The sequence below is a fragment of the Nesoenas mayeri genome (genome assembly GCF_963082525.1).
Source record: "Nesoenas mayeri genome assembly, chromosome: 5".
Classification (NCBI taxonomy): domain Eukaryota; kingdom Metazoa; phylum Chordata; class Aves; order Columbiformes; family Columbidae; genus Nesoenas; species Nesoenas mayeri.
Genome location: NC_137548.1, coordinates 68,255,603 through 68,275,642, shown reverse-complemented (window position 1 = coordinate 68,275,642; position 20,040 = coordinate 68,255,603). Strand labels below are relative to the sequence as shown.

The 20,040-nt window shown below is 48.4% G+C and overlaps 1 protein-coding gene across 1 annotated transcript in view; it reads left to right on the top strand.

The window, feature by feature from the left end:
* The window catches only part of EPS8L2 (EPS8 signaling adaptor L2), a gene marked incomplete at both ends in the record, with an annotated part of 30,404 nt that extends 13,837 nt beyond the window's left edge, over positions 1-16,567 (top strand). Inside the window, 17 exons of the mRNA XM_080344657.1 lie at positions 716-877; positions 1,555-1,704; positions 1,836-1,915; positions 2,053-2,192; positions 4,105-4,184; positions 4,648-4,774; positions 5,098-5,186; positions 6,438-6,512; positions 7,073-7,221; positions 7,388-7,514; positions 7,890-8,005; positions 11,556-11,667; positions 12,687-12,794; positions 13,542-13,683; positions 15,502-15,685; positions 16,022-16,154; positions 16,496-16,567. Of these exons, the coding sequence (XP_080200783.1) occupies positions 716-877; positions 1,555-1,704; positions 1,836-1,915; positions 2,053-2,192; positions 4,105-4,184; positions 4,648-4,774; positions 5,098-5,186; positions 6,438-6,512; positions 7,073-7,221; positions 7,388-7,514; positions 7,890-8,005; positions 11,556-11,667; positions 12,687-12,794; positions 13,542-13,683; positions 15,502-15,685; positions 16,022-16,154; positions 16,496-16,567 (2,046 nt within the window). The remainder of the gene's footprint in view (positions 1-715; positions 878-1,554; positions 1,705-1,835; positions 1,916-2,052; positions 2,193-4,104; positions 4,185-4,647; positions 4,775-5,097; positions 5,187-6,437; positions 6,513-7,072; positions 7,222-7,387; positions 7,515-7,889; positions 8,006-11,555; positions 11,668-12,686; positions 12,795-13,541; positions 13,684-15,501; positions 15,686-16,021; positions 16,155-16,495) is intronic.
* Positions 16,568-20,040: the final 3,473 nt, after the last annotated feature.

Below are 20,040 nucleotides of genomic sequence, written 5' to 3'. Positions count from 1 at the left end.
GGAACACAGCAGGGCAGAGGGAACAAGGTGAAACGAGACCATTGCCTTTTCCTTCTCGTTTTTTTTTCCCCTTCCCCTGTTACCACCTGGCCATGGCGTGGCCGTGCTGTCACTGGCCCAGCCTGGCTCCAGCTTCTCCTGCCCCACAGTCCCACGTGCCGGCAGACGGCCGTGCTCCCCAGCCCTGAGAGCAGCGCTCGCTCCCGGTGGCTGGTCAGAGTTGAATAGATTACCTGATTTCTGGAGCGTGAGCTCTTCTGTGAGCTCCTTCCCTGGGACAAATTCCATGCAGGGACATCTGATAAGTGAGATGAGCAAAATGCTTTTAGCTTGGCAAGTGAAGTTCAACTACCGTATTTAAATTTCCAAGCCAGTTTCAGAAAAGCCAGGGGACTAACTCGTGTGTGTGAAGCGTTTGCAAACACGCGCTGCTGGATGGGAGCCAGAGCTGCCAGCATTGACATATGATGAGATAAATATGCAAGTGGTGAAACTCGTTATGAAAAGCCTTGCTGTGTTACGAAACCCCGATCTTTCACCACTATAGACAGGCTGGCACTAACAGCAGAACATCAACTTTCTGCAGGAACTCTTTTTCATCCCTCTGCTCTAAAGGGCACACAAATAGTCGTTCAAGCCTTTAGAGATGCTTTTAGCACTAGTACACACAAAAAGCTTTTTCACCCGTTTTCTCCTCCTTCCCTCCCAACTTCAGCACTTGGCCACCTTCATCATGGACAAGAGCGAGTCCATCGTGACGGTGGACGACGCCATTCGAAAACTCATCTTGCTCAGCTCCAAAGAGAAGATCTGGACGCAGGAGATGCTGCTGCAAGTGAACGACAAGTCCATTCGCTTGCTGGACTGCGAGTCGCAGGTACCCAGAGCTCTTGGATGACACGCAGGGTGCAGCGTGTGCCCGTTTCTAGGGGATCCAAATAAGGGCAAATCACTACCAAAATCCACTCCCGGGCACGCCGGGGCTGGCTGACTCTAATTCAAAGGGCAGGTTAGTGTGTGATGGTTTAGTCGCGGCTCCAGAGCACAGGTACTCCAGGTGAAAGACACCTTGAGCCGTGCTCCAGGCCAACAGAAGTGCTTTCTGTGGGAGCGACACAGAGCCACAGGTCCACGGAGATCTGCGGGAAGCACAAGCAGAGCAGGAAGGACGCATTGCTAGCATTAAAATAACACGTAGGATCACCTGCCTGAGAACAGCGCCCTGTTTTGACAGGTGACATGTGTACATGCACAAAAGGCACACAGCAGCCAGAGAGTGGCACGGAGATGATGCCGCCTGATTTTAGCAATGAGAAGCTAGAGAATATTAGCCCAAGGTCACCCAAGGAGACAGTGGGAGGGTAAACCCCGTGCAGAAAGCATCTTTCCTCCCAGTGCTCCGCTGGGATGGATGACAAGTGTACTGGTGCAGGTAAAACAAAGCGATTAGACAATGGTGAGCAACAAAAAACCCCAGGGATCCCAAGAGTTCATACACAGCACTATTCCCCAGCAGTTCAGTGGTTCCCCGTTGCCTGAGCCCTTCTCTTCTAGGAGGAGCTGGAGGACTTTCCTCTGCCCACAGTCCAGCACTGCCAGACGGTGCTGAACCAGATGCGCTACTCCTCCGTGCTGCTCCTGGTGTGCCAGGATTCGGAGCAGCACAAACCCGACATCCACTTCTTCAACTGCGACGAGGTGGAGGTGAGCAGAGCCCCCCGTGCCGCTGCAACACACAGCACAGTGTGCTGCGGCCCTGCCAGCCCCTCCGCGCTCAGAGCCCTCCACCCTTCCCAAAGCAAAGCCCTTAAAAACATCCCTGTTTTATCTTTGAGGCCGAGATGGTTCACGAGGACATAGAAAGCGCCCTGGCAGACCACAAGCACGGCAAGAAGATACGGCCACAGACACTCAAGTAAGTACCGCAGGATACCGCTCGGAGTTAAAAAATACATTAAAAAGCCCCTTTTACAATGGCGCATTCACACAGCAGTCTCTCAGAAACAGGATCGGCAGCCACTGACGGGTTACTGTGCGTTGTTTCCCTTGCAGAGCAAACCAAGAAAAGATCAAGCAGAGGCAATCCATCCTCCCGCCGCCGCAGGGGCCGGCGCCCATCCCCATCCAGCACGACGCGCGCGGCTCGGCCGTCAACAGGAACCGGGTGGCGCCCCCGTCCCAGCACAACTCAGGTACCGTCCTGGGGACAGGGGACTCAGGCTGGACACAGAGACCTGTGGCGTTTCAGGCCCTGCACCGCTGGGGCACAAGGGAGCCCAGTGTCTTTTCACTGTGTTGTAACACAGATGCACCAAAGGCACAACTTTTGTTTTATCTCTGGCTGTGCTTTATAAATGCCTAAAAATTGGGCCAAAGGAAAGGTTTGTACCCACTGGGTTAGTGGTAAACATTTGCTCAACAATTCAAAGCTCCTAGAAACTCCTTGTAACGACACCTGTATTGGGGGACATTGAAATTCCCAAAAGAGGTGAAAGCCCCTCGTAAAACTGAGCCATCGCATGACGTTTGCACCAGGCACTGGGATCAGAAAACGCACAGACCTGGTCAGAAAGGCAAATTCCTGGCCCTGCTGCTTCCCAGGAGCCAAGACTTCACCCCTGGAAATCAACTGGTTCTCGTTAATTCTCCCAGAGCTGAGCATGGAAATGCAGATCTGAGCTCGCCTCTCTCATGCGCTCATCTCAATTCTTATTCCAAAACCATCCTGACTCCAGCCTGTTTGAGCTGGCTTGAAAAAACCTGTATTTCTCTTTGCAGAAAGAAGTAACAAAAATAAGCTCTTGGCAACAGAAATAAGCTCTTTTCTGACAAAAGCTCAAGTTGACTAATGATGACGCAAAAAGATGATGAGCAAAATTTAAGCCTTTTTATCACTGCCTATTGTACCACCTTCCCTTGGGATTAACTTCTCTGTTCAAGGCAAATCAGCGATCAGGGTACAACATAAAACTCCAGACGCCAGCTGAAAAGAAAAAACCCACGTTCGTTTCCCTGGGCTGGGATCCGAAGCCAAGCAGCGGATCCAGCGGCCTGTCTCAGCTCCAGCTTTGCACAATGAAAATCAGATCTATAGTTCAGAGCTGGCCCACGTTTAAGCATCTCTATTCTGATGCACAGCAGCTTTCCATCAAACAGCCTCTCCTTTGATACACGCCTTGTTGCTTTTTCTACAAAACCTGTCAAAACTAATCGCCTCATCTTAACCATTAAAGACAATGTATGTTTTTCATAGTGCTTTGCCAAGGCTGCCTCCCCAGTTCACTGCACAAATCCTGCTCTGCAACACCTGGCCCTTCCAACCCCATTTCACTGAGCTAACTCTTTATTCTTTCCACAAGAGGCCACCTAGCAATTGCTCGCACTGAGCCACCAGCCCCGGTCGGTGCCCTGGAAGCTGCGAGGTGCCTGTGCTTTTCCATTGCAGGATGAATATTTTTTAATACCCACTGAAAACGCTTGAGAGACTGCACAGGAATTTGTACAAACCCGCTGATTTGTGCACGGGCCTGCCTAAACTTCAGTCGTGCAGAATTCCTGGCATGCTGCTTTCTAGCAAGTGACATTTGCATTCACTTCCAGGTCTTATTTTGGTTTTTCTCAACTACTATTTAGATAAAGTGATAGCCCTGGGACAAGGAAGGCTCCTGCGGAGAGCTGGGGCTTGAAGAGCGAGTGGGAGTTCATCTAATCACACTTTCCACACACGTGGAGTGCTCTGCGGTGGCTCTTCAGTGGGCATAACTCAGGTGCATCAAAGGCAAAGGAGCTGGTGACTCACGGCACCCGGAGACGGGGCTGGCAGGTCCCTGCCCGCAGCTGGACACTCTTCGTGATTCATTCACTGCTTATATTAGAAAACAGGCAGCGTTATCAACACAGAGGGTTGATGAGCAGGTGCTGTGACCTTGGAAGATTTAATCGGTGGTAACTTTGATCACGTCCTGCTCTTTGTGATCTCCTGCGGTGCTCTCATAACCCAGAATAAACAACCAAGCTGGGAGTCGCCATCCCACAGGTCCCTGCGTTTAATGGAGCCTATTTTCAACCTCTGACAGTAAATATTTTTCTCTCCCTCGTTTGCAGACTATGAACGACGAGGCTCCAGCTCTCACGACCATGAAGAGTCCCGAGCCATGTTAGCACAGAAGATTGAAAAAGAAACGGTTGGTAACAAGAACGGCACATGGTCAATAGGCAGAAGGAGAGGAAGCAACCAAGGGCTCCTCCCTGAGCAGACACTTTAGGCAAAATCCAGTCATTGCTAAACTGATTCTTTTTGTGTTTGTTCATAAACACAAGGTGGGTTGGTTACAATCCCTGTGCCAGTCACAACCTCCTTTGCCCTGTGGTAGCTTTGCTCCTCCCCAGCCCACCGGCCGCTCTGGGGGTTATGTTCCAGACGCCCATTAGCAGAGGGGTCACTTGTCACACTGATAACAGCAGACAACCAGGCACAGCTTTGTGTTCGGAAAGTGATGTATTCAGCTTCATTTCATGCCTGGATTCCTGTGCATTCTTCCAGGAAAGGAGGCAGGCACAGAGCAGCACACTTTGGATACGGGGCTTCCCAGCTGCGAGCGCTTTGGGCTCCTTTCACCTTGATTTGTCGCATTTCTGTCCTCACAGCAAATCCTGAACTGCACCCTGGATGACATTGAAGTGTTTGTCGCCAGGCTTCAGAAGGCTGCAGAGGCATTCAAACAGCTCAACCAAAGGAAGAAAGGAAAGAAGAACAAGAAGAAAGGGCCAGCAGGTACGGCTACAACAAACGGGGAGCCCGGGATAAAGGTTGGGAGGGGCCCTCAGCTCGCAGCCCAGCAAGGCCAGGCTGATGCTGCAGCATGGCCATGGACCCAACGCCAGCTACGCCAGTTGGGAAGGTGCCGCTGGTCTGCGGTCCCGTCGTAGCGCACACAAAGCCTCCAACACAGAGGAAAACTTTTAGCTTTCTTGCACCCTTGATTTCTAGCAGTTCTAGTCTCAGCACCTTTCTCACTGTGCCAGCAAATGAAAGTGTCCTGGACAGGGAAAGGGATGCTCTGATTCAGGTGTCTTTCTCTCCACCACCCCCAACAGAGGGCATGCTGACCCTTCGAGCGAGACCCCCAAGTGAGGCCGAGTTCATCGACTGCTTCCAGAAAACCAAACTGGCTTTTAACCTCTTGGTAAGTGACAGGGTATTTCCGTGCCATGTAGCGACGGGGCTTTTTCCCCATATATCACAGTAGTAAGCACTTAAAATGAAATTTGACCTGAACACATTATTAAGGGACAAAGGCATGATTCCAGATTCTTCAGAGTCCAGAAGAACATTGTGTCGGGCTTGTGCAAGTTTCTTGGGGCAGGTTGTTAAACTGAAACTAGAGCGTAAAGTCCAGGAGGGGACAGAGCAGCCAGGGGCCCCACGATGCCTGGAGCTCTTTGCAAATACAGCCCTGATGCGAGTGTAGAGAGCCGAAAGTGCCATGCCCACCTTGAGCACAGCTGTGCAAAGGCTTCTGTAGACATCCCTGCTCTACATTCAACAGCCACAAGCAGAAGCAAGTAAGTCTGGGTAGTTTTCTGAGAGCTGTAGCCCTTGTTATCCTTGCAAGGCATAAAACAGAGCACTGCAAATACTTAAAAAAAAAAAAAAATGCACACGAAAAAGTCTTTTCTACTTTAAATTGTTCTCATCCCACTCTTTCTAGAGAGCAGCTGCAAAGCTGCCTGAGCCAGGGGCCTGCAAAGTCTCTGGTTAACAATGACCAATTGGCAATAACTGGGTCCCTCCTTGCCCTGGGACCCCCGGCTCCTCCTCCTTCTCCCCTGAGGAGCTGCCGTCTTAAGACGGGAATGAAAAGCAGAATGATAAGGATGCTCCCAGCGCTGCCAGCTCCGCTTAGCGAGGCGTGTGAAAGCAGGAGGGTAACGAGCCAGGAGAGAATTCTGTCAGCTCGCACCAGACTGGCGCAGTGAACGCAGCTGCAGGAAAGACCCTGGCGGAGACTTGTCCTTGTCAGTCATTTGCCAAGGGACCCCGCAAAATACTTGTTCTGGGGGAACCAGGGGGATTTTCAGCTTTGCAAGAGACAGAAGCAACAGGCCTGGCCCTTCCTCGCTAAGACTTTCAAAATAAGCCAAGGTTTTCTGCTTCTGCTCCAAATAGCTTCAAAGGGACCAGTTTTAACACAGTATGGTATGTACTCCACTCCTGAAATTCAGCATCCTTAGAAATTGACACAAAATAATCTAAAACGGAATGATACCTACTCCCTGATCACTCTTCTTCCCTCATTTCAGGGGCACTGCTGAAATTTTCCTGACTCTTTAGGCTGTGTTAACTGTCGCAAATCTCAGCAACAATCCCTTGGTGCGACAGACAAGAGAAGGCAAAATCAGGTTAGGATTAAACCCGGTTTCCTTTCTCTTTTCAGGCCAAACTGAGAAAGCACATCCAGAACCCCAGCGCTTCCGAGCTGGTGCATTTCCTATTTGGGCCACTGGAACTGGTAAATCTCACAGGTTTCACTGTGAACTCACTTCTTATTTCTAATGTTGCTCTTGCACTTACAGGCAGCAGAGTATGCAGAAGGGTTAGAAAACTGCTCACAACTGGCTAAACCTTTCTCAGTGAGGTCTAGAAGCAACAACGCCAGTGTTTCTGGCCTCTGATCTGATTTCCAGCTTGAACTAAGTACACAAACGCTAGCAAATATGAATCTTTCCACCTCATTAACAAAGACTCGCTGTGAACAGAAGTTCAAGGCAGCTCTGGTTCGGCTGGGAATCTGCCTGACCTCACCTGCAAGCAAAGCCAGCTCAGTATTTGCACTGCAAATAGGAAGCAGAAATCCCAGCTTGCAAAAGCAGCCAGAAGAGACACAGAAATACCAAGCGATTTTCCATGTTTTTTCAAGTGCCTGTGGGCAGGCAGAGACTCCAAAGGATCAGAGCCGCTCACTTCTCTCTCTTTTACTTCTGCTCTTTTTGTGTGTGTGTGTGCTTGTTTGATATTTCAAACATTTCCTGCAAAATCTCTCCCATCTGTTTGTATCTGTGTTTAACCCAGATCGTCAGCAGCTGCGGTGGCCCCGAGCTTGCCAGGTCTGTGGTCAGCCCGCTTCTTTCTAAAGACACTACCGACTTTCTCAGAGGACACCTGACACCAAAAGAGATAAACCTCTGGGAATCCCTGGGAGAGACATGGACCAGATCCAGGTGAGGACAGAGCCGCGGTCTCAGCAGATTCCCCAAGCTCCTGAGAAAGGCAGATGGGATTTTACAGCTGGTCAAGGATGCCCCAATGCCCCCGCTTCTCCCTGACGTCCTTTCCGAGACACGTTCCCTCTGAATCTCACCGCGTATTCCCTGCTTCATGTCCTAGAGCTGAGTGGCCCCGAGAAGCAAATATCCCCACCTACATCCCCAAATTCCGCAACGGCTGGGAAGCGCCCATGGAGATCTTCCGCGGAGCACCCTGGGAAATAGATATCGGCCACCTTCAAGAAGAGGTCAGTCTCGTGCCCCTCGTCAGCCTCGCTTCTTCTCCTCTTCCTCCCCCTTTTTCAGAGTGAGAGATGGATCTGTGGAGTTTGTATTGGTCTGTAACATTTAGTCGGCTCAAAACTCAGTTGGGTCTGGTAACCCCAGTTAAATATGGAAGGAAAATAAGGCCAGAAAAGGGCAGCAGTAATCAGCCTCACCTCCTGCTCAAGAGGAACTGGGATACTGCACTGTAACTGAGCCCCAGGGACACAGGTTTGCCTGAAGAACACTTCTTTGACGTGCACCAAAAGCTTCCAGGCCATGATTCATCTCCCGCTATCACTCTCCTTTCCTCTGACACGCTTTTCCTGGTGACACTGACTCCATTTTTCCCCTTCCAGCTCTCGTCGGCGAATGGATATCCTTACCGGAACTCCTCGCTCAAGCGCGGCCAGAGTGCTGACCAGACACAAGCTGTGGACGCCTTCAAACAGAACGTAACTCAGCATGTAAATAGGTAACAGCGGCGCCTCCGCTCCCCCTCCTAACCACAGAAACACCCACCGCAACGTAGCACAACACCAGGATGTTTTGGTACCCTGGTAGATAACGCGCTGCCATAATTCAGGCTTGTTAACAAGATCAAGAGAAAGATTAGATGAGGGATTATTCATGTAAACACTGTCTGCTTTTAATCACCAGCAGCTCTACAAGGAAATGGGTTACATTTATTTTCCACCCCAAGAGGCAAAAATATTGACTGACTTAACTAGTCAATCAGTAGATCTTGTTTCATAACATCAGCTCAAAGCGATAGTAAGGATCATGTGCCAAACAGACCGCGCTGCACTTTCATTCTCTGCTCGTTCAGAGAGGTTCGTGTCCCTCCACTCATCCCACAGCCACAACACCTTGCGTGGGAAGAACCTGCTCCTAGGAGGAATGCAGCAGTAAAGCGTGAGCACGTGCAAACTTTGTGCTGCGGGGGAGCGCAGCCCGACCTCAGCAGCGCCGCACAGCAAATGCTTGAAGCGAGGAAGCGCCCGTGTGTTTCACTGGAGGCAGCAGCTCCTCCTTTTGCTTTTAGACACAAGCAAAGGGAAAGATACTCATTAGCGACTGTGTAAAAAAAAAAAGTGTTTCCAGCCCTGCTCATCACAAGTGCCAAGGTCTTGATTTCACACAACTCATTACGAAGATAAATGTAGAAATTGAGGAAAAACCTCCACTTTCTTCAGAAGCCTTGAAAAGTTCAGTTCCCAACCAGGCCACCCCTTTGCCTCAGGCTTTTTTCCAAGGGAAAGATGTTTCTTTCACAATTTAATCCAACACTCTGCCCCATTGCGTGTTTTCCATCACCAGTTACTCAGTGCTATAAAATCTTTAGGAAAGTACTTCTGGTTCAAAGTTTAGAGGCTTTTCACCTCCTTGCTTGTTTACATGAGCTTATGTCTTTGAAACTCTCACAAAATCTCCACGTTTCAGCAAACTCTTCCCAAATTGCAAATGAGCTCTCTGCCATACTCTGCTTCGCAGTGTTTTGACATGACATTATCAACTTCCCATCTTTAAAGATGGGAAACCCAGATGCAGCAGAGCACTCAACCACACACTGTTCTGTCACCAGCTCTGGACTGGGGAAAAACCTTCACGCCAGACTGTTTCTTTCATGTTTTTATGTTCTAATCTAAACATTTAAAAGCTCTACTACAAAAAACAAACAAACAAACCAAAAAAAAACCTTCAAATTCACAGCAAAATACCTTAAATCCAATTATTTCAGCATAATAACTTATTCATCCCATTCATGCCATCAAAGGTCCTGGTGGACCCATAGAATGGTACAGATACAGTGTTGAGTAGGGAAAGAGCAATAACGAATTCTTTTCTCCAATTCCATTTTTCTCAGTGAGACTACAAAAAATAAGGAGAGCTTAGTCTACTTGAGTACATTTAAGCTTGTCTTTAGTGACTGGTAGACAACACACACAAAACATTTTCCTCTGTTAGTCTCAGCACAGATAAACCATAAATAGTAGCATGGAGTCCTGAAATACAAATCACAGCTGCCTTTTTACCAAGGTGACTCTTTCTTGAGACACCACCCGGTCTAACTGCAGTGCGGGCTCAGGAAAGAGCCGAGGAGCATCTCCCTTCTCCGGGGATAGCCGCTGTGCTTTAGAGCCGAGGAGCATCTCCCTTCTCCGGGGATAGCCGCTGTGCTTTAGAGCCAAAGAGCATCTCCCTTCTCCGGGGATAGCTGCTGTACTTTGTACCTATTGTTCAGACTGTCAACAGCAAGTCCTCCTCATGCATAATGTTTAAGAAAAAAACCCCACACAAACAAACCCCAAAGTCAAGGGCACTGAAGCAGATGCTGAAATTGAGAATGTGCTGAGACGCCCTTGTGAGCCCGGAGCAGGTCCTGCCCAAGTTTGCCCAGCTGTTTGCCAAGATGATGCTTCTGGGACAGACATATTTCCTGCTATACTCACGCTTTTTTCAGAGCAGTTTGAACTAGTTTTCTAACTGAGAGGCCCTATATTAGCAAAAATACCTGTGCATCGGTATTGTTATTACACCAAGGCTTCTTGCTGCAGACAAGTGTCATGAGAACCCCAAGCAATATTGTCATAATCAAAGGATGCTTGTGTAAAACCTCGGTGTGTGCAAAGTACACATCAGCCCCAAACTCCTGCAGCCGCCACCTCTTTCCTCACAATCCATTTACCTTCTGGAATGCTACAAAATAAGTAATTTCTACCTACCTCAGGTTTTCCTCCCCCTCCCTGCCTTCGGGCACTGAATTATCTAGTGAAGACATTAAAATGAACTGAAACAGCACAATGACCTCGCTTTTCAAAGTCAGGTGTTACAGATGCCTCAGCAGCCCGCAAAGAGCTCCCACAGATTGTAGATTTAAAAATCACTGAGTAAACCCAAGAATTAAGCAATGGGAAAACATCAGGCTAAAACACCTCATTGTCAGCAGTGCTGGACATCAACAGAACTGACATAAACTGGAAGAGAACCTGCCCCCATTGGCACACCCACTGTGAACACAGCACCCCAGAGGCTTCTGCACGGGGCAGCTGTGCAGGTTGCAAGGCATAAGCAGAAAGATCAGTAGAAGGTGCATCCAGATGGTTCCTACCTGCCCTTACACAATGAGGCAAGACAGTTTTTCCACACTGCAAACATTTTTGGAATTTCAAAAAATAACACTACACCCATCTTAACTGGAGGAGAAAAAGATGAGGTCTGCAAAATTTTCCTAAGCCAAGCAGAAAGTTATGAAAAAACAAACCATTTCAGTTTGGGTCAAAGCAAATATTCCATTCCACTTCTTCACTTTTTGACCAGTTTCAATTTTTGACCAGTTACCATATTTATTGTGTGTCTCTCTCCAAATGAAAAGCAAGTTCAATGTTGAAAGCTGCATAGCCTTGTGTCAGAAGTTCCCAAACAAAACACCAAACCACATCTCTCTTCCCCCAAAGCACATCTTAGAATAGAACCATTCCAACTCACTTTTCCCAGGCATCTGCAGAATTCTGCTTCAGGAGCTCAGCACTCGCTGCCTAGTGAAAAGCTCAGGTTTGCAGTCAGTTCTACCACCACTCATCTCCAAAACCCTCTCCCTTAACGCTGCCTCCTGCTTCTCCCCTACCCAGGCACGTGGGGCAGCTGTTCCCACTTAGCAGGACAGAGGGTTTCACACTTATTTTTCACAGGAGGTGCAATCAGAGCATTTTCTTTGTGCTTTCTCAATCTCCCCAGTCCTTGCAAAGCAGCAGCTGTCAGGGGAAGGTGCCTTTTCTCCCACCCTGAGAGCAGCAGCCTCAGTCTCCAATAAAGCCACTAACCCAACAGCTTTTTTATTCCCAAACACATTTCACTAAAATGAGGGGTGAAAATCCTCCTTAAAATAGAGCAGCAAAGAGGCTCTGCCCCCTCCCAACACAAATATTCATACCATTGTCCCTCTGTCCCTTGTGCCACTGAACATCTATTTCCTTAGTTATTACATGGGCCTCCATTAAAGCTCTGGTTTTTTTCTCCGGCAGGAATTTTGAGGCGCAGGGAATGGCTCTGCCGAAGAGATATGCCAAAATCCGCTACGATTTCACTGCACGAAATGCCAATGAACTCTCAGTGCTCAAGGATGAAATCCTGGAGGTACATGAACGTGCTTGCAGAAAACGCATCCCCTTCTCCCCTTGCCAGGAGCGGGACAGAGACCTGCAGACACCGCCAAGCGCCAGCTTACTGTTGTCTGGGGTTTTGTGAGCAGCGACACGAAGCTTTGCTCAAACGTGGAGCCTGACGCCTGAGCTGGAGCAGGCTGGCGGCACGTACCGCCTCATTTGCTCAGCTGAAACACATCAGTCACATCTTAATTAGCAATGAGGAGGAAGGAAAACAAATCACTGCTCACCCACTTGCTGGGCCTATGCTCATTATTACCATTCCCCCCCACCCTGCAATGATTTTCATAACCTTTCTCTTAGCAAAACACTGTTGGCAGCTGGAGAATGTGGGACATGACTTGGTTTACACACTGACAGATCTATTGTGTAAAAAAGAGTTCTGTTCAAAAATGTAGCTAGAATGAGAAATGTGTGTGGGTCTTGCCAGCAAAGCTCGTGCATTTGGGGAGGATTACTTAAAAAAAACAAGAAAAAACTCAAAAACCTCAGAGTTGTGGGTAGGAACAAGCCTGCTGAAAGGAGCAGGGGGCGGTGCAATCTCATTGCCACATGGTGCTTATAACGAGATGACGAGTTCAATGTAACCTGTACTCCAGTTATGTGATAACACTTTGGCATCTTTGCCAGGAGCCACTCTTGATTTTTTTTTTTTTTAATGCAAAAAGACAACACCAACTCAGTAATTGGGAAGAAAATAGACAGAGAAACAGGCAAATTAAGTAGGAAGTATGAGCTCTCCCCCTCCCCAGGTCTGTTTCTCAGAGATGCTCTCCTGGTCACCATCAGGAGAAATTCTGATGCTGTTCAGGAAAGGTTTCAGTCCTGAACTGCAAATGAGCACAACAGACCTGTTTGCCAGCTCCCAGCCTCAGTGATGCTATTCTGACAATTTCAGGTTACTGTGTGCTTTATTTCCACTACGTGCTGTTTACATATGCCAGAAATCCGATGTTCTCACTAGCAAATTTATTTTTTCCCCTCTCTCAGGTGTTAGAAGACAACAAGCAGTGGTGGAAGCTGCTCAACCGGAGTGGGCAGGCTGGTTACGTCCCTTATAACATCCTGGATGTGGTGAAACTGGAAGAGCTGGAACAGGTCTGTAGGCAGGTGATATTTAACTGGGAGCCGGCTACAGGGAATAATCAGCCTCCCAGAGTAAGCCTGTAATTAGACGTCCCTGGATTTCTTGGGATGCTGTGCACAAGTCAGGATGAACCCTCACAGGTAGAAAAAACAACATCCTGGAGATTCCCGAGTCTCCTATGATAAAACTCTTGCATTTTGCCACCATTTACCTTCGCCCTCCCCAAATGAGGCTTATCCTTCCGTGCATGCAGCAGCCTTGAGCTGTGGAGAGCCCCAAATGCCCTAAGGAAGCAGAGAATTGCTTCCTCACTTTGGTATGTCCCAGCCTGGGCAAAGCATAAGGTGCTTTCTCTTCATATACAAATTCTTTGGAATCCTCTGCTCTCCATGCCCAACAAATCCTCTGCGCAGGAAGTTCTGCACAGCAAAAGGCTGAAGGGCCAGGTCAGGGCCGTCAGCCCCAGCAATAGAAAGGCAGCACCAAACACCACGTGTCTCTGTGTGACGTGTTTTCCAGGGCTGTAAATGCCTTCACAGTGTCTTTGGCCTTTGGTCTGGGGTCTGTTCCTTCCCTTTAGACCCCAGAAACGAACTTCTCCCACACGGCTCCGCCTGAGGTCACATCAGACCAGGAGAACACGGCAATTTGTCCCTCAACTTGCTCTCGTGGGTGGGAAGCAAAAAGTTGAAGAAAATGCAAAATAGCAAAAAAAATAAAATCTTATGTTGTTTTTTTTTTTCTTGTTGCTCACCCAGTCTAACCAGAGGTACAAAGGAGAACTGAACCCCAGGGGCTACGGACCATCCAGCCCATCTCACAAGCTGCCTGCCAGCTACGCAGGGGACAAGTGGGGCAGTGAAATGTTATCACGCAACTCTCCCCAGGACGCCAAAGAACGTACGTGTCCCAGAGCGTGCTCCCGCCACCTCTTCCACCACACACAGCAGCCTCAGGCAGCCAGAGAGCTCAGAGCCAGGCTTTGCATTTTGAGACGGAAACTGAAGCTTTTGCTCGCTCTCTGTCCTGGGGGTTTTCTCTCTTCACTTTCCCTGTAATGTGTTGCTGTGTGCACGTAACCAGACCTACCCGAGTGCAGTTCCCTCTTCCGATGCTCTGCACAACTGCCCCTTTCAGTAATAAGCACCAGGCCAGCAGTGGGTTTGGAGGGGGCGTACGGAGGAGATTCCAGGTGGTCCCACAGCCAACAGAGCAGCTCTGAGCCGCTCACTGACTCGCGCCATGGCACAGACAGGGCTAAAATGTGATCCGCTTCACCCTCCTCCTCCCAGGGAGGGAGTTTCCTTTCCCACCAACACATCTCAGTCTGTCTCAGCCCCTATTCACATTCAGGGCAAATTATTTGTCTGGCTTCCCTCGCTCTTGTCTCCTGCCACACACACAGGGCCTGCCTGGCCTGGCCTGGCCTGGCCTTTCAGGTGCTTTCAGAGAAAGCACAGCCAGTGGATCTGCCAAATATGAGATTCACATCTGTCACAGAGCACAAGAAAGCCCAGGAATCACAGCCAGGGCTCAGCCCTGGGCACTCCTGGAACCAGGAGCCCTTTGGGGATGACAGAAATCCCCAAAATACAAACATCACGGCCACATATCTATTAATAACACTGAGCTATTCTCCACAGTCTTGAGGAGCCTCAAGGAAAAAGTGACACTGGGTGAAGTGTCACTGCAGTCCGAGTGTGCTGCTCGCTCCCAGCTCGTGCGTCCTGCCACTCATATCCAGCCGCACAGTAAAAGCTGCAGGACCTGGATCAACAAATTACTGATTAGAAGTAGTAGTGAGGACTGGGAAGTGGAGGGAGCAGGGCTACAGCTCAAACCCAAGCCTAACTGTATTAGGTGATAATAACAGGTATCAGCAGAACTGGCCTTCCGCTTGGAAGGAAAATGGAGAGAAAATAAATGGCAACGCGGAGGCACAGAAAAATGGGAACCTCATTCTCAGACACAGTCAGGCCTGCCTGACCTCTGCTGTCTCATGTGGTTTGGGTTGTTTCCCCTCCCTGCTGCTAAGTTTGCAGGGCAACTTCCTTATTTCAACAGCCCGAAGGGAACTAAGTAACTCGAAAACAGGAAGCTGACAAACTAAAGCAAAAATACACCATCAGACACCAGAGAAAAAGGACCCTGTCCCTTGTCACCGTTTGACAGCATCAGTGGGAGCAAAGACACTGCTAGATCAGTTTTACAACCTCAAGCAAACCGCTCCTAGTCCGTGTGCGGGGTTTTGTGTCCTTTGAATGAGGTGTGATGAACAGGATAGGTTAGCAACACGAGAAACAAGATCGGTCCCAATCGAAATTTGTATATAAAGCAGGCGAAAATATAGATCCTCAGCAGCACCTGCTACAGATACCAGTCTCACAAAACGAGTGTGTTCTTATCAACATATTCTCCTATTATTTTGCCAAATATGACACCCTTCTCCCTCCATAAGTGCTTCTGAACAAGAATATTGCAGGCAGCCCGATGGGTAGTTTTGCTCCTTCTAGCTAAAAGCAAAGGCCTGTGCAGATGCGAGCTCTCCTCTTCCGCACCACACCAACCCAGCTAAACATGGACTGGGGAATATGTGCTTGTTCAATGAGACAGCTGACCTGCCTTACAATTTCCCCACAAACACATTCATTTAATAGGATTTGTGACTGAAGACTGGATTTCATTCCCTGCTCTTTACCTTGTGCCTCCTTTCCCCAGAACTTATTCATCAAATGGACGAGCTGAACGATGAGTTGCTAAAGAAGATTACAAACAACAAAATTCAGCCTCCCCAGAGGAATTTCAAAGTGGAAAAGCCTCAGGAAGTCTTTGTGCCCCTCACCTTCGAATCCAGCACTGAAGAAGTCAAAGCCTGGCTGGAGGCAAAGTCATTCAGCAAAGAGTAAGAGCAGGTTTACTGTCACACAAAATACTCATCTTTTGTCTAAAAATGAGTTGGGGAGCTTGCAACACTTCAACTGGATTACAAGTCACTTGTATTCACTTACAGAGCCTCTGTTGCAAATTAGATTTCAATCATATTAAATCCAGGCTATATGAGTACATGCTGAGCCCAAACTTACTCCCTTTCTTTCTTATACACTATCAAATAAACCTTGTCTTACGGCGCAGCAAAAGACCTAGTGAATAGCTGCAAATAAAGGAACGGTCTTGCTTATTCACATGACTCGCAGAAGCCCCAGGTAGCACAGTTATCTCCTGCTTTGTGTCTTCCCAGGACAGTGGAACACCTCGGCATCCTCACCGGGGCTCAGCTCTTCTCCCTCAACAGAGAGGAGCTGAAGAAGGTGTGTGGTGATGAGGGCAACAGAGTCTACAGCAAAATCACAGTGGAGAAAAACCAGCTGGAGGTAAGTGGCTTTCTGGACAGTTTCTCCTGGAGCGGGTACCTGCACCAGCAGTGCCAAACACCCCACTGAACAGGCACTCTAAGAAACACAATTAAAACAAACCAACAAAACCCACACAACAAAAAACTCCCACACCACCTAAAAATCCTGAGAAGCCTTTTAAGTGAAAAGGCCCCCAATCTGTAAGGCAGATCACCTCGCCTCCACTAACGGATCTGCCGTCATACTGGTATCACCCATCCCTTTGAAACTAGCTCTGCTCTTACAGGATTAGTTAAATATTATCATTGAACTACAGCTTGAACTTCACATTCAAACTTCTTCTTTTGTTTCCATTCTAGAAAAGCAGAGGGGAGTCGGAGCTCCAAGAAATCATGAAGCGTCGCCAGGAAAGGATTGATTCCGCTAATTAAAATCTATCTGCTTTATTTCAGCTGTTAGTCATAGTAGTGCAGAAAAAGGGAACGGAAGGAATAATCCCCAGTCCAGAGGAGAGACAGGAGGGCTCCACACTTAGCAGTGTAGTTGCCATCAAAGTGACAATTTCTTGAACACTGTTGATAAGGGTAGACAATAAGACCATGTCCCATTGGGAAAGGTGTTTTAATATTGCATGAAGTACTTTTTTTTTATATATAACTATATATATTTTATACTGAAATTTTATGTGCATGTGGTCAGAGTGGATCGGAATTCACACGTGTCTGAATTTATGACAATGGCTGCGTTTGAGCAAAAAAGACCCCGCAAAGCTTTTCTCAAAGGGCTGGAGCTGCTGCCACCCCCCTGGGCAGAGCAGCTGGGGCTGAGGGCACGGCAGGGAGCTCAGCACAGCCCAGCATGAGCTATTCCAAGGCGGGACCAGGTAATAAACCTTTCCCCCCACTTTTCATTCTCTTCTCTGTGGCAGATTTCCCCTACAGCCCACTGGCAAAGGCCCCATGACAATTCCCCATCCTTCTGTCAGGGGAGGCTGGAACTGCAGCACAGCCCACCTGACACTGGCTGTGTCCTTAAACACTCGTACCAGTTAGTGCTGGCTTTGAACCATGGAAACGGGCTTTCCTTGTGTGATCATGTGCAAGATCTGAGTGAAACTTGCAGCGATTTGAAGCTGCGAATAGGCGAGCTCAGCCTGATAATCCTCACTTAGGCCAAGGCTGGGGCTCAGGGCAGCCTGATCCTGCGTCAGGCAGTGGCGGTATTGCCAAAGCCAGGCCTCAAACACGGAGATAAGCTCCTGCCATTTGCTCACAACCCACTCACACACCCAAAGCCCTTCCCAGGGTGTTGTCCCCACCTTTGCATTTGCATTGCAAAGAGAAATCTGAAACGCTTCCTAAATACCTAAGGAACACAAGCACACTTGGAAAGGCTGTTTTAATACAAAATCAATGGCAACAAGAAAAAAATAGTAATTTAATTTTGTAGAGGGTGTTGTTCTTCACTTCCTGTTTTTCTTAATAATGTTATGTGCATATGTATATATCTATATCTATATCTATCTAGTGAGGCACCCCCCAACTCTTACAGTCTCTAAGTAGGGATAAGGAAAAAAACCCTTTCCCTAGAGACACAATTAAGTGATTTTGCGTCAATAATTTACTCAAACTTTTAAAAGCTCAAGGAAGCACACAGTGGGTTTCCTGTCCGCAGCAAGTTTGGCACACACTGTATTTATATTTCACTTACAGATCAACCTGACAGGAATGCAGGAAAGCAAAGACATCCACAGAAACCACCCAGAGTGGCAAGACTCTGTCTTCCTCTCTCATGCACACACCTTAACTTTGGTTGAACGGGAACTCAGGCCCAGACTCCACAAAGCCTCACACACGTGCTTTCCTTTACCCCCTGCCTGTTCCCACCTCCTTTAAAGGTTAAGCACATGCCCAAGTCTTTGCAGAATTTGGGCCTGTCCTTGCACATTTAACAGAAAAAGCTGTAAAGAGGTGGCTGGGGAACACACGTCTAAATCGGGGAAGACTGATGCACCTCTCAATTTTGGCTTTGTCTTCCAAAAATGTTTCTAATGGATGATGTATTTTCTTAATCTTGAAAGAGGACATTGTTAGCAGCTGCAGAATCAGTGTGCAGGCAGGGAAGTGACAGAGGAGGACCATGATTTTAGTCACAAGCCTGCTGGTCTGCCACAGGGGCTGGAACCCGCCAAGGACACTCACCTTGTCAGGGAGGGATGAAGAAGATGATCCTCCTGAGCAGCCCTGGCTCTGGATTTGGGAAGCAGGTGTGAACGCTGGCAAACCGTTGGTGTTACGAGCACAGGAAGCTAAATAATTTCTAAAATAAAAACAAAAACAAAGAGTAAGCTAGGAAACATGACACCATTCGTGTCTTTGGGTATAAAGGAAAAAATCACACAGACTTAGAGCTACTTGGGATTATAATAGGAGCGTACGCAACAGTTCTGTAAAGCTGGGAACCACGGAAGCATTTCTTAAAATAAATATATCGGTAGACCTTATTGCAGAAGTCACTTTTAAAAATTTTCATATGACTGAGCTGTGCATCTGTTATATTTGTACTGCCTGCAGATAATGCTATAATGTACTGTACATTAATGTAACTGAACGAAGGATAAAATGATATAACCATGCACTGTATAAGATTTATTAAAATAGTTAAGTTATACTTATAACTCTTATCTCTGGCTCTTTCACTTGCATATAAATTAAAGGAACAGGACATAAAAAGAGTTGTTAAGGGCTGGCTTTTCATAGCAACTTGTCACTGTGAGTCTGCCAGGCTGCACAGCAGAGCATCTGAAAGCATGTTTTTCCTTCTGTTCCTGGGGGGCTGCCCTGCAAAAGGAAGGATGTTACGGCCTCAATATCATTCATGTCTCAACAAGGGCAGGTGAAAATCCCACACACTATTGCAAGCAAATGCTGGGAAAACCACCAGCTGAATCCAAACCATGTCCTTTACTGAAGAACAAATCTCTCTTACCTCTGGAACATGCAACTGACACAGCACGCCAGGATTTACACACACAAGCACTGTCCATGACTACAGGGTGAGCTGGCAAATGGAAAACTCCTAGCCCTGGTCAATGCTGAGAACAAAGAGCAGGGCAGGGATACACAAGGGAGACACTTTGGTTCCTTGGCAAAGGACCTGGAGACAATGAGAACATGTTTCCTAGTCACCAAATCCAAACAAGGCTTAAACCTAATACTTCTTTCCATTACCTTCTCTTTGGACTGGACAAAGCATGAGAATACTGTGCAAAAGCATGTTCTTGTATATCGGTAACGGAAATTACTGTCACAGCCTCCAAAACTGAAACAATACAAGGCAAAATGAGGGGAACGGAATGATCCAAAGAGCCTCTGTTTAACAGCCAAGTGGCAGATTCTGCAATGTTTCCATCCAAGTCCCATTCCCCATTTCAGAAGCACAATCACTTTAACAGGATCTCCAGAGCTTCAATGAAGTTTAGGTGAATGCACGGCCACAGGTGCCCAAGGAGAGCCCAGGCCGTGCTGGATTAGGGGGCACTTTCCAGCACGGCAGTGCAGGCTGGAGCCCTGGCCACAACAGTAAGGGCAGAAACACACCACTCATCTCCTGCAAGGGGCTGCCCCAGCCACGGCACCGCTGCCAGGCTCTCCTCAGGGCTGCCACCCGGCCGAGCCCCTCACCCTCACCAACCCTCCGCCGCCATCTTCTGTTCCAGGCAGAGCCCTGGCTCAGAGAGGCCTGCGGGCCTAAGAGAGACAGGTGTTTGCGGGGCGGCTCGGGAGCCATGCCCGGCCGCGAGGAGGCTCCACGAGAGCTCCTGGGGACAACAGGGCCCCCGGGACCGGGTCGAACCAAGCGCCACGCTCCCGGCCCCGGCCCCGGTCCCGGTCCCCGTCCCCGC